This window comes from Danio rerio, chromosome 25 (assembly GCF_052040795.2).
Source record: "Danio rerio strain M-AB ecotype USA chromosome 25, GRCz13ab, whole genome shotgun sequence".
In the NCBI taxonomy this organism is placed as follows: domain Eukaryota; kingdom Metazoa; phylum Chordata; class Actinopteri; order Cypriniformes; family Danionidae; genus Danio; species Danio rerio.
This window is the reverse complement of record NC_141045.1, coordinates 31,707,501-31,721,298: the sequence shown is the minus strand read 5'-3', so window position 1 is coordinate 31,721,298 and position 13,798 is coordinate 31,707,501. Positions and strand designations below refer to the sequence as shown.

General features: G+C 32.7%; 2 protein-coding genes across 11 annotated transcripts in view; both read left to right on the top strand.

Annotated features, from left to right (window-relative positions):
• parp6b (poly (ADP-ribose) polymerase family, member 6b) overlaps nt 1-13,798 on the top strand; it is a 549,184-nt gene that overhangs the window by 300,683 nt on the left and 234,703 nt on the right. The gene's annotated exons all lie outside the window — the stretch shown is intronic.
• Nucleotides 1-13,798, top strand: part of nptna (neuroplastin a) — a 46,106-nt gene that overhangs the window by 24,551 nt on the left and 7,757 nt on the right. For 4 of the 10 annotated variants that reach the window (XR_015525572.1, XR_015525570.1, XM_087310479.1 and 1 more), the window contains 2 exons: nt 5,875-6,008; nt 8,698-8,988. Coding sequence is in view for 6 of the 10 variants with exons in the window: in XM_087310479.1 (XP_087166605.1) it covers nt 5,875-6,008; nt 8,698-8,988 (425 nt within the window). In the remaining 4 variants the exon portion in view is untranslated. 10 annotated transcript variants of the gene reach the window in all.

The following is a 13,798-nucleotide window of genomic DNA, read 5'->3' as shown; positions in this document are numbered from 1 at the left end:
ATGTAAATAAATAAATCTAACACAACTTATGAATGGTATTACATAAAAGGTTAAAAACCTTGACTTTTCCAAACCGCGGTATACCTTGAAAACGGTTATCGTTGCCTCATGTCTAGACACCACTACTTTAAAAATTGTGTCGTCTGAAATTGGCGGAAGTCGTAGTAAAATTAATGATACTAGATTAAACAACTGTCTGTTATTGGATATAATGTTAAATACTGCAAGGGTGAATGTGATGCTAAATGTCTAATTTTTACCTCTAAAAGGATATTCATTAAATGTAGTCGGTGACAGAGTGCAAGTGTAGTTGCCTTTTTGAAAGTAGAATCCCTCTTCATTTTAACTACTGTATTGTGAGTTAAGTATTATAATTTGTTGGCTGTGTGTGTATTATTACACCCCCAAAACATTTATGATGTAGCCATGTACTTACTAGATTACCTCATTCTAGATGTTATTGCTGTTGTGGATTGAGAAGCACCTCACTATCAAAATGATAGTGATGTTTAAAAACAATATTTCTGTTGCTGTTGTTAATCAAATACTCCAATATTTTTGAAAATTGCCTTATTTTACAAGTCCCGTAGATTCTAACAGTTGTGTTTTACCATTTTTAATCCATTCAGCTGATCTTTGCACCTTGCAGGAGCACTTTTAGCTTTTAGCAATGAAATTACAGAGCACTGTTACGTTGTTGGGGATTTTATTTTAGTATTATCAGTGCGTTTGCTGCAGCCATGGCACGCCAGCAAAGGTCCTTGATTATTACGCCAGAATGAGAGTATAGTTTCAAGCCAAATCAGCCTAGAAAAAAGCCAATTTCCCATTGGCTTTAGTACATAATGTAATGTAACTACAGAAGGGTCATTCTTTAAATATGAAAATTCCTAGCCTTTTATTTATTTATTTATTTATTTATTTTTTTGAGCGAGATGCTAATGGTCTAATTAAATGGTTAATGTTAGGCTAGGTTAAAAGTGCTCCCTCCAGACCCAGAGATTGGCTGGATGGATTAAAGATGGTGAAATTCAACTGTTTACATCAAGGCGTGTTGTAAAATTTCCCAAAAAAAGTAGAGTGTTCCTTTAATGTTACAATGGAATTTTATTGGTGCATTCCTAAGCTTATTAGTTGGGATTTTGGGCTTTGTAAGCTCATGAACCAAAATAATAACTACTATTGATCGACACTAATAGTTCACAGATCAAACACTAACAGATGCATTAGGGGATGCATTATTTAAAAAAAAAAACAATGCAATAAATACATGTAAAGAAGAAAATCTTTACATTTTTTTTTCTCTTTGCATTTTTTTCTCTTTGAATTTTTTATTAATAATTTTTTTTTTCAAATCAAATCACTATGGACATAAATTAATGCTTGATTCCCATTTGATGGGACAGTCATAGAGCTGCACAATTAATTGAAAAAAGATTGCGATCTCGATTCGACTCACTAGACCAGGGGTCACCAATCTCGATCCTGGAGGGCCGGTGTTCCTGCAGGGTTTAGCTCCAACTTGCCTCAACACGCCTGCCTTGATGTTTCAAGTATACCTAGTAAGACCTTGATTTGCTTGTTCAGGCGTGTTTGATTAAGGTTGGAGCTAAAATCTGCAGGACACCGGCCCTCCAGGAGTAAGTTTGGTGACCACAGCGCTATATCTTAATCCAGCATTTCTACAATTCTGCCAATCATATTTTAATGTTCAGAAGAGAAGCATAAAGGCGGATGCACAAGTCCTCACGTTGTTTTATATACGTTGCTCAGCGACATGGACAACTCTAAATGGTGTTAAAGGGGTCACATATTGTATCTATAAAGTATAATTCACCCACAAATCTAATTTCTGTCTTAATGTAATAATGTATTCGCGACTGTGAAATCACACGTGACGTGAGCTGCTGACCGTGAGCTGTTACCACAGAGAGGGTGGGTGCGCACCCTTAAAGGGCCATGAAACCCCCTCGTTTTAGCAGGGTGTTTTCACACCTCTACTTTGGGAAAAAGTCAGAAAAGTGGGCGTGTCCAGCTCTGTTTAGGGGGGAGGAATTAAAAAGGGATTGTGTGGGAGTGTCTATTTGGGCACGCGCGAGTTTCAGAGTCAAAACACATACACACGGGAGAAAGTGACTGTTTACACGGACATCTGTAGTCGAATTATTTGCCAAATTATTAAATGGTGGACTTTAACTGCAGTTTGGCTCTTTCATTCAGGGAATTCATTTATGTCCCTCGTGACAAATGAGATATTTGATTCGATGAACTGCTCTAAGCGTGTATTTTTCATGCAATGTTTGATACCGCACGGCAAATGAGAGAAAAAAAAACCCTTAGCATTTCCCGGAATCTTAGATGCACATGGCAGGTAGTGTCAGAAAGCCGTGTGTGTTATTCCGGTCACAAAATGCGGTGAAAACCCTACACGAGGTTAAAGTTTGATTGTGGTGCTAACATGTTTACACTTGGTGCAAAAGTTAGTTCGATACAAACAAACTGAATAAACAAAGAGCACTGGTCGCTCACTTACCAAATCTGTAGAGACAGGACAATCACCAGCAACTAGAGCCGCGTCTTTATTAAGAGGAGACTACAAGCGAATCTGGATCTCAGCGTTTGCAGATGAGAACAGCTCTCAGGTAAACAATGTTCCTCCTTAGACACATAAGTTATTGTTGTCGAGCGTCACGTACACTGTTAATCCACACGTGACTCCAGATGAGCTCTCACAGAGAGAAAATGAAAACAAAACTTAACTGCAGCAAACTATAAAAGCAACACTTTACGCTTGTTTTGCCAACACAACGTGGTGTCTCTGTCGTCTAAACACTGTGACAGGAATATTAATGAAGTTGCACAATAGAGCGCGCTGATTGGTTTGAACCAAGCCTTACTCATGCATTAATGCAGCACACTGTAAGATGTAATAAGACACACTCTGGCACAGACGCCCAGTCCGCACGCTGGAATACAACACTATTATCTCATAGCCGTGACGCAGCTTCAAAAATTCGTTTCAAACCGGAAGTACGAATTTGCTTGAAATAACGCAAAAACAACCATTTTACACTTTTTAGTGAAATATAGGTGTTCTTATAGTGTTTTTAGCAGTGTGGGACACATATACGACTGTCAACAGCTCAAAAAATGTGTTTTGCTGTTTCGTGACCCTTTAATAATAGACGTGCTTGCGTCTACTTCAGTGAACAGAACCTGCATAGGCTGTGAAAAACGGGCAATAAAGTTGTAAATAACATTCAGTTTGTGGCACAGAGCGATCGCTTGGAAGCCGCTCGGGAAGTATGAACTACACTTAGCAGTGAAAATGAAACCGAAAGCACGCACGTAATTTAATAATAATATCGCATTTTAGAGTTATGATTGCGACAAGCATTTGAAATGTTTTTTCTTTCATAGCGAACACAAAGAGTTGTGCATGAGAATAAACGTCTAACAGTGTCAGTATAACTACTCTAGCCTATATAACGTTGAATATAATGCATGAGGGAATTTGATAATGACATCTATATGATTTTACCAGTAGAAAAAAATCTAATAATGTTGTCAATGACAAATGACAAGCACATGTCTCAAACTTATGAATTGTTGTATTCTGATCACTTTACTGTGAATTAAAGACCAGGACAAATGTAAAGTCTGTTCAAGTCCACCATTCAAAGTCTATTCAAAATTTAGCATTTTAACCCTCAGTAGAAGCTACTCTTATTATTACTGTTGTTTTACCATGTTTGAGAAATAACAATAATAATATACTGCTCATATTAACCTTTATTTTACATCTACAGAATCGTGAGAAAATCATGATCTTTATTTTAAGCAAAAAAAAAAAAAAAATCGTGAGTCTCATTTTAGCCAGAATCCTGCAGCTCTAACAGTCATACTTTACTCACCCTTCTCTAGTTCCAAACCTATTTTTTCTTTTCTGTGTACACAGAGGAAGATATTTTAAAGAATGCTGGAAACCAGTAACCATTGACTTCTCCATGGTACATGTTTTTCCTACTAAGGATGTCAGTGGTTACAGGCTTTCTTCAAAATATCTTCTTTTGTGTACAGAATAAAGAAACTCATGAGGTATGGAAACCACTTGAATGTGAGTAAATGGTGAGATTTTCACATTTTCAACTATAAAATTACACCCATTTCATCCCACCCCAATTATTTAGTTAATTCTGTAAGCTCTAAAACGTAACTGGGGTACACATAACTGGTACACAGGTGCACATACATGACTAAATTAAAAAAATCTGGACTATATACGGTGCTAAAGTAGCTTTTGTGCATCAGTGTTGTTGGTATTTTTGGACTTTTAATTGTGACCCTATAGTGCAACATACATAATTTCATTGTCTATTATTATTATTATTATTATTATTATTATTATTATTACAAATGTGTTGTGGATAAAATAATGTGCTAGTTTTCTTTATATAAATGTATTTGTTTTGCATGTAGCAGTGTCAGTAACATGTAGTTCCTTGGATGTAATTGCTTTGGGTGTTAATCAAATGGCATGGGACATTGTGCAACTTTTTTATGCTTGTGGCTTGAGGAAGATTATAAAATAAAGTTAATCTCTGTGTGAACACTATCGTGTCAAACCGTTGTAAAAACACTCAGGTGTGGTTCCAGTTGGGTTTTCAGGTGAACCTGAAACAGCACAGTTACAGTACAAACTGTTCTTGGTCCAGAATTCTAGGCTACACAATAGTATTGCATAATGCTGGACTGGTAGAGCTGATGACTTTGCCACTCTGCTGCCCGTTTCTGAAGAAGAACGCAATTTATTAATAAATTATTAATTTATTTTTTTGTCATTCTACCATAAATAAATATCAGAAAAACTCCCAAAAAACAGAATAGTGATCATCGCCCATACAACTGTTTAAATTACACTTACAGTGCTTCTGGAAAGTATTGATAGCGCTTCTCTTTTTCCACATTTTTTTGTTACAGCCTTGTTCCAAAATGGATTAAAAAAAATATTTCCTCAATTCTACACATAATACTCCATAATGACAATGTGATAAAAGATTTTTTTTATTTTTTGCAAATTTATTACAAAAAAAAAATTGGAAAAATCACCTGTACTTAAGTATCCACAGCCTTTGCCGTGAAGCTCTAAATTGAGCTCCGATACATTCTGTTTCCACTGATTATATTTAATTGTAGTTCAGCTGTGGTAAATCAGTTGATTGAACATGATTTGAAAAGGCATACACCTGTCTATATAAGGCCCACCAGGACTCTTCCTAGAGCTGGCCGGTCATCCTAGCTGAGTGATCGGGGGAGAGGGGCATTAGTCAGGTAGGTGATCAATAACCCGATGGTCACTCTGTCTGAGCTTCAGCGTTCTTCTTTGGAGAGAGGAGAACTGTACAGAAGGACAACATAGAATTTTTATATCTTGAAATTTTGATAAATGAGTTTAATCCATTTTGGAATAAGGCTGTAACATAAAAAAAATGTGGAAAAGGGCTATGAATACTTTCTGGAGTTTTTCCGCCCCTAATATGACACATATGCAATTAAGTTATGACTATGCCAATTCCCACCAGTCACTATGGTGAACAATTATAAAACCCTAATTTAACCAACATAATATTAATGGAGGCATAAAGTGAAAAATGAATGTACTTCAATTGCAAGACAAAATGTTCTTAAATGGGTTAATATTTTCCTGATCTGCCACCAGCAGCAAGCTATATTTATCCTACAAAATGACGCTGCAATGGCATTAAAAGAAAACGTCGGCACAGTGATTGAAGATCAGAGTGCTTAATAAGGTTTCTGCAGTGAAATGTGTGCTGTCACTGAAGGTTTCTGTGTCCTTCTGCTCTCGTCTCATAGCTGGACCAGAAATCACAACACACAAGCACAGTGAGAATAAGAATGAGGGGGAGAGAGCCATCCTCTTCTGCAAATCCGTGGGTTATCCGTATCCACAGTGGAGCTGGCGGAAAATTGATAACGGCGCCAGTATGGTATGTACGTTTTGAAGGAAGCTTATGTTTGGTTTGTTTTAAAGAGATGTCGTTGAGGTTCATTTTGTTTTAAAGGTGGGGGGAGGGGAGATTTATAACTGTATTGCAGATGTTTTAAATTCAATGCATATACTACACATTTCCATAAAAATAATTCACATATATGCTCTCAGAAAAAATAATACAATGTTGTACCAAAGAAGGTACAAACCCTCGTCACTGGGGCAGTACCTTTTTATGGAACAGAATTGTACCTTAAGACAAGAAACAAATTTGTACTATTGCAGTTTGTACCTTTAAGGACATGATTTGTACCATGGGAAGCCAAAATGTACCTTTTGGTTTTTAAACCCTGCAGATACAATATTGTAGCTTCATCAAAGGTACAAATCAGATCCATGAAGGAACCACTACAGCGACGAGACATTTTGTACCTTAACAGTGTCAAATGTGTTCATTCAAGGACTATTAAAAAGCCTTTTGCTCTATCCAAAATGTGTCAATTTATTTTCAGTAAATATAAAACATCAAATACATTTTGAAACAATGTTATTTTTTTTTAAAGTAGATTTTTGTGTAAATGCACCTTTTCCATTCACAATAAAGAAAAAAAAATAATTTAACGTTAATCAAAAGATCCATTTTTGGTAACACTTTAGAATAACTATCCGTTATAACTAGTTAAAATACCATTAATAAACTGTTAGTTAACAAGTTATAAATGTCTCGTTAAATAAAAGTTAATAGTTTGTTAATTATTTATAACTGTGCCTTATAGATGGCTAATAGATAACTTACAAGCTTTTAATTAACAAGTTGTAATTAACTTGTTAACTTTATTTTAATGATTTATAACTATACCTAATAGATTATTAAGAGATCATGAACAAGCTGTTAATAAATTACTTAATAAAGGCTTGTTAAGTATCAGTTAATAGTGCATATATGTTATTGGGACGTTATTCTAAAGTTGCAGCTATTCTTTATTTATTAACTGTTAGTAAATGAGGAATAGTTGCAACTTTAGAATAACGTCCCAACAACATACTTAAGCTAATAACTATATTATATATTAACTATATTATATATATATATATATATATATATATATATATATATATATATATATATATATTATATTATATTATATATATATATATATATATATATATATATATATATATATATATATATATATATATATATATATATATATATATATATAGTACACACACACACTACCTGACAAAAGTATTGTTGTCAATCTTAGTTGTAAGAGCAACAAATAATAATTTGACTTCTAGCAAAGAAGGCCATGGTGTGAAGTTGGCCAGAATTGGCCAGCCCAGTCACCAGATATAAACATTATTGAGCGCGTCTTGGATAACATGGAGGAGGATGCATTGAAGATGAATGCAGATAATCTTGATGAACTCTGGCAGTCCTGCAAGAGTGCTTTCTTTGACATTTCAGATGACTTTATTAAGTTATTTGAGTCATTGCAGAGATGTATGAATGCAGTCATCCTAGCTAATAGGAGTCATGCACAATATTAATTCTTTTTTCACTGAACCATGACTTTATATTCTATACTGTACATTATTTCTGTTAAGTGACAAGACTTTGTTTTGTCTAAGCAAAGTCAGACCTTATTGTACTAATTAAGTCATTAAAAATTAAGGCATGATCATTTTTATTTTGGCAAAATAAGCATAATCTGGAGACCTTTGCTTTTTTCAAGCCACTTCCGATACCAAATGATCAATTAGAAGTCAAGTTATTATTTGTTGTTCCTAAAACTTGGATAGGGGACAAGACTTTTGTCAAGTAGTGTGTGTGTGTGTGTGTGTATGTTTGTATGTGTGTATATATGTGTGTAAATATATATATATATATATATATATATATATATATATATACATATATATATATATATATATATATATACATATATATATATATATATATATATATATATATATATATATATATATATATATATATATATATATATATATACATATATATATATATATATATATATATATATATATATATATATATATATATATACATATATATATATATATATACATATATATATATATATATATATATATATATATATATATATATATATACATATATATATATATATATATATATATATATATATATATATATATATATATATATATATATATATATATATATATGTATGTATATATGTATATATGTATGTATGTATGTATATGTATGTGTGTATGTAAATATATATATATATATATATATATATATATATATATATATATATATATATATGTATGTATATATGTATATATGTATGTATGTATGTATATGTATGTGTGTATGTAAATATATATATACTTACACATATGTATAAATATATATATATAAATATATATGTATTTATGTATGTATGTATATATATATATATATATATATATATATATATATATATATATATATATATATATATATATACATATATATGTGTGTGTATATACATATATATATGTGTGTGTGTGTGTGTGTGTGTGTGTGTGTGTGTGTGTGTGTGTGTGTGTGTGTGTGTGTGTGTGTGTGTGTGTGTGTGTGTGTTTTTGTGCGCGTGCATCTTTTCTTCCCTGTCTCTCACTTGTCCTTCTCTCCTCCATCAATCACCCAGGAAATGATGGACAACTCCTCTGGCCGCTTCTTCATCATCAGTAAGGACGGCTACACCGAACTGTCCATCATCAACCTTGACATCAACTCTGACCCGGGAGAGTATGAATGCAATGCCACCAACTTCATCAGCTCCACCTCCAAGAAATGGATTCTGCGGGTCAGGAGCCACCTGGCCCCCCTATGGCCTCTGCTGGGAGTCCTGGCAGAGATCATCATCCTGGTGCTGATCATCGTCATCTATGAGAAGCGCAAGAAGCCCGATGAGGTGCCTGATGGTGAGTTGAAAAGGGTGGGTTACTGTTTCAATATGGATTATATATAACTGACGTTTCATTTTATGAAATGGCGATTTGAGTTGGAACAGATTTAAAGTTGTGCTAAGGAGTGTTAAGTAAAATGCTTTTGACACCGTTTTAGAGCGAGTTTCACAAAACACTGCAGCCAATAAGCAATAAGGGCCGTATCTAGTAACTATTTTGGAGAGTTAAAAAAGAGAGGGGTCATGTGTTGAGTGTGGGTGTGATTGTTATTGACGCTATCATTTTTGATAACATCATTTAGCAAAAATCAGTATAGGAAGATTTCAGAAACTTTTTTTAATCTAATAAAATGAAAATATTTTGAACTGCAGGCAGCAACTTAAAGGGATAGTTCACCCAAAATTGTAAACTCTGTCATCATCTACTCGCCCTTTACTTCTTCCAAGCCTGTTGGACTTTCTTTCTTCTGTTGAACACAAAAATAAGATATTTTGAAAAATGCTGAAAAACTGTAACCATTTGACTTCCATAGTATTTGTTTATCCTACTATGGTAGTTGATGGTTAAATGTTTCCAGCTCTATTAAAAAAAAAGTGTTGTGTTCAATGAAATAAAGAAGCTAAGAAAGGTTTATACCCACTTTAGGGAGACATATCTGTGCACACATAAATTGCAAAAAACTTAACATGATACTATGGACAGCAGAATTTAGTGCCATTCTATTTAGGTTAGAAGTAAATTTAATTTGGAAATACATTTGCAACTGAACAGTTCAGATGCAAAAACCTCTAAGTGCTGTCTTAAAATTTCCTCTAAAATTAGCATTTTTTTCTCAACCTCCTATGTTTATGTTCAGCTATATCACTTCAAAAGCAATGAAAATAACATATCCTTTGCACTAAGAGTAAAATTACTGAAACTACGCACAACAACCTGTGAAAATTTGTCATTTTAGAGGAAAAATGTCAGATGGTTTTTGCATCTAAACTCAACTATACTGCACTCACTACATAACCTACTCTCAATAAAAAAACAAGCAGTGAGAAAACCAGCAGTTAAGAAAGCATATGATCATAGCAATATGGATATTAGTCTTATTACAAACTGTTAACACCCTTTAAATAGAATAAAAACAATTACCAATTAACAAATGTTGTTGTTGTTGTTGTTTATTATTATTATTATTATTATTATTATTATTATTATTATTATTATCATCATCATTATTATTATTATTGTTATTAAAATAAAATTCTTTCATATAACTCTAAGAAGAGGATGTGTTTTTATATAAATGTAAAATTATTACTAATAATTAATATAATTATGTTTTTTTTTTCCAAGAATCTTTTATAGGAAAATAAAATAAAACACAATACATACACCTACACTGGACCAAAAAAATTATTTGTAGTCTAAAACACATTTTCTTTCTTGAAATTACTATATTTATACAGAGGTCAATATTTGAAGTGAATCAAAACTTAAAACTGTTAAACAAAACATATTCTTGTCTTCAGGACAATTCTGTCAACCTTTTTGATCCATTTCAAATCTTGACTACTGTAGATCCTGTTTATACAACACCGTAACAACCTGTGTTATCTTAAAATGATTATATAGTTTATGAAATACAGAATTTAAGAGACTAAAGTTATCGGTTCCCTGTTTTGTTTAATAGGTACATTTAAAATGTTTTTTTTTATTTTATTTTTTTATAAACTACTGACAATGTGTATGAAATGTTCCATGTTTTCAGACCTTAAAGAAGTAGTTCACTTAAAGGTCGAATATTCAGTCAACATTTGATCCTCCACTTATTATAAACCTCAATAGTCAATGAGTACGTTTACATGGACACCAATAATCTTAATTTAATTTGATTAAGAAAATACTCTGATTAAGAGTCTAGCATGTAAATAGGAATTTTTGATTAATTCAATCTGACTAAGGTCATAAGCGAACTAAACAGATACTGTTTGTAGTGCAGTACAGATATGTAGACACCTTATGCAGCATGCAGTATCAAATTCTATTAAAACAACACTCTTCCAGCAGTTCATACTCGCATCCAACATCTCGTTTGTCATGGGGCATGCATATAATGTTCCTGAATGAAAGTGAAAGTGTGAAACTGCAGTTAAAGTTGACAAATCAAAAATGAAACACCTGAAATTACATGAAACTCCGGAGGAAACGTGGATAGCGCAATGTTGTTAATCGAATTTTACATTTTTAGATTGTAATGTTTAAGTTATAAGATTACGATTCATTATTTGTGGTCAAATAAAAGTTGCTTTTGTGTGCCTCTTTTAAACCCATCATACCAACAACAACAACAGCCCTAGAGGTGAAGTTTTAACCCTGTAGTAATATTGAATTTCATTTAAAGCAGCCAAGTGTCTTTTACATGTTCACAGTTTGTAGAGTTTCCCACTGCGTCACAAGACCTTTAACTCAAGTTTATTGGAACACCATACAGTCTGTAATGCGATCCTGACCCGGTCTCTTCCTCAATAATTCAGTCTGAGGCCATCCAAACCAAACACACGCATGCACACACATACCCGTGGCTATTTTTCTGCAGGGCACCTGTGTTAGGTCATCTGGACACTAATCTGATATTCAAGAGAAACATGACTCTGCAGTGTACGGCTAGGTAGTGGCCAGTGAATTATTGATGTGCTTGGATGTTTAGTCCCACGCCACTTAGAGATTACCTACAATGCACTGTGAGGGGAAAATGAAACATAAATGTGCTGCTGCATGGCAATAAATTTACTTTAGTCTTGAGGTTTTCTTTTATGTTTACATTTTCTAAGGCTTGTCCACACCAAGGATGATAGCTATAAAGATAATGATAAAGACGGCGTTCTGTAAATAGTTCTGAATTTAAAACAACATTTCAGACCACAGCTGTAATGATGAATATGTAGAGAAATTATATAGTTTTATAAAGACTACAAGTTTTTCTTTTACAGTTACTAAATGATAAATACTAATACTAAATGACATCCAGTCAGAATTCATTTTAATATACTAGGGCTAGTCGATTTAAAAAAAAAAAAAAACCTTACTCAATTTATAACCTACTTTAATTTATTTTTAAAGTAAATATTTATTAAATATTTTCCTGCCAGCAAAGTCCCTTGATTATTCACCAGAAAGACAGAAAAGCCCCCAGCTATATTGACCTAAAAATTACCAAATTTTACGTCAGTCTTAAGTGACAATGTAACTACAGAAGAGTCAAGCTTTAAATATTTTTTTTTTTGAGTGGGATGCTAATGGTCTAATCTAATTCAATAATTTATGCTAAGCTAAATGTGGTCACTCTAGACCTGAATATTAGCTAATTCTAGGATAATTAGGAAAAAAAGTGTAGTGTATCTTCAAGCCATCTTTTTAAAGATCATTTATAGACAATTGTCCACTTTGCATACTTGCACTACACCCTAAACGTATGTACTTTTTTATTAAGGAAAAGTATATACTTTTGAGTGTGTAACAAAAGAGAATGCAAGCTTTGGGACATGCTTGCTTAGTTATGAGCCCTGTCAATCATCTACACATCATCCAGATTTCTGTCATATTTAAATTCCTACTTTATTGGAGAAGCAGCTGCAGGTTAATCTCCTATCCACGAGTCTTTCATGCAGAGAAATCTCCACAGGTCTTTGGATAAATATGCATTCAGACTTTAATGTCCAAACACGTCTTTATATAAGTTCAGTATTATTGTTGCAGATGAAATATAACAGAAAACGCAATTTAAATATTTTTGTACACCCATTAACACTTTTTGCATTTGTAGTTCTAATCAAATTCACATCCAAAACTTTTACATTTAAATTTTTTACCAGAAATATTAAACTATCCAGTAACCTGTGGCATACTCTTTTCAATATACTTCGATTTGGGACTTACAAATTCTATTTTAAAATACTATTTAGGACAGATAATATATGAATTGGGACACAGCTAATGTCTTTCTTGAAAACAATTGGTTATCCCATAAACGAAATGATAAAAATAAAAAAATAAACTACATGGTAGTATGATGTGTTGATGTGAGAATGCAGGGGGAAAATATATATTTTTTGTTGTTTTTATTCTTTTACACTGACTGTAAATTGTAATACTGTTTGATTTGATTACACGAGCTGGATTCACTGGTCAGATATGCTAGAGATGCAGCACACTGAGGACATCTGCTGGTTACAAGGGGAAAACAAAAAAGAAAAGCATGAATTAAAATAAATCGACACAACTTTAGTTATTACGTTTAAATGTATTGTTATCATCCTTGGTGTGAACAGCCCTATAAGCAGTGGATTTTGGCATATTGGTTTACTTGTATTGGTTATTTATCATTTTAAATGATCTGTCATTATTCTGACAAAAAAGAATGATTTACTAATGCCTCAAGGCAAGCTTTTTTAATATTTTATCTATAAAATACATGCTATTAGTACTTGTTTTGTAAGATTTATTATTTGATTCATTAACTTCTTATTCTTTGGGTACTAGTGCATATTATTTATCCACAACAATAGCACGTATTAGTTTGATACTGTCGTTATTAGATACTAGTTGTTATTTCAAAAGTGGCTTCTAAACATTAAGTTAAATACTAGTCAAATAATACCAAAATATATATTAGTCACATTTAGTAACGCACACTAGTCAAGACTGAATAGACAGAGCCCATATAACTTAATGACAAAGCAAATGTCACTAAATATTTGAGATTTTTTCCCCCGTAACTATTTTCAAAATTGTGGAAATCTTATTCTTTATTTATAGACACTCATAACTGGTTTTATGGTCCAGAGTCAC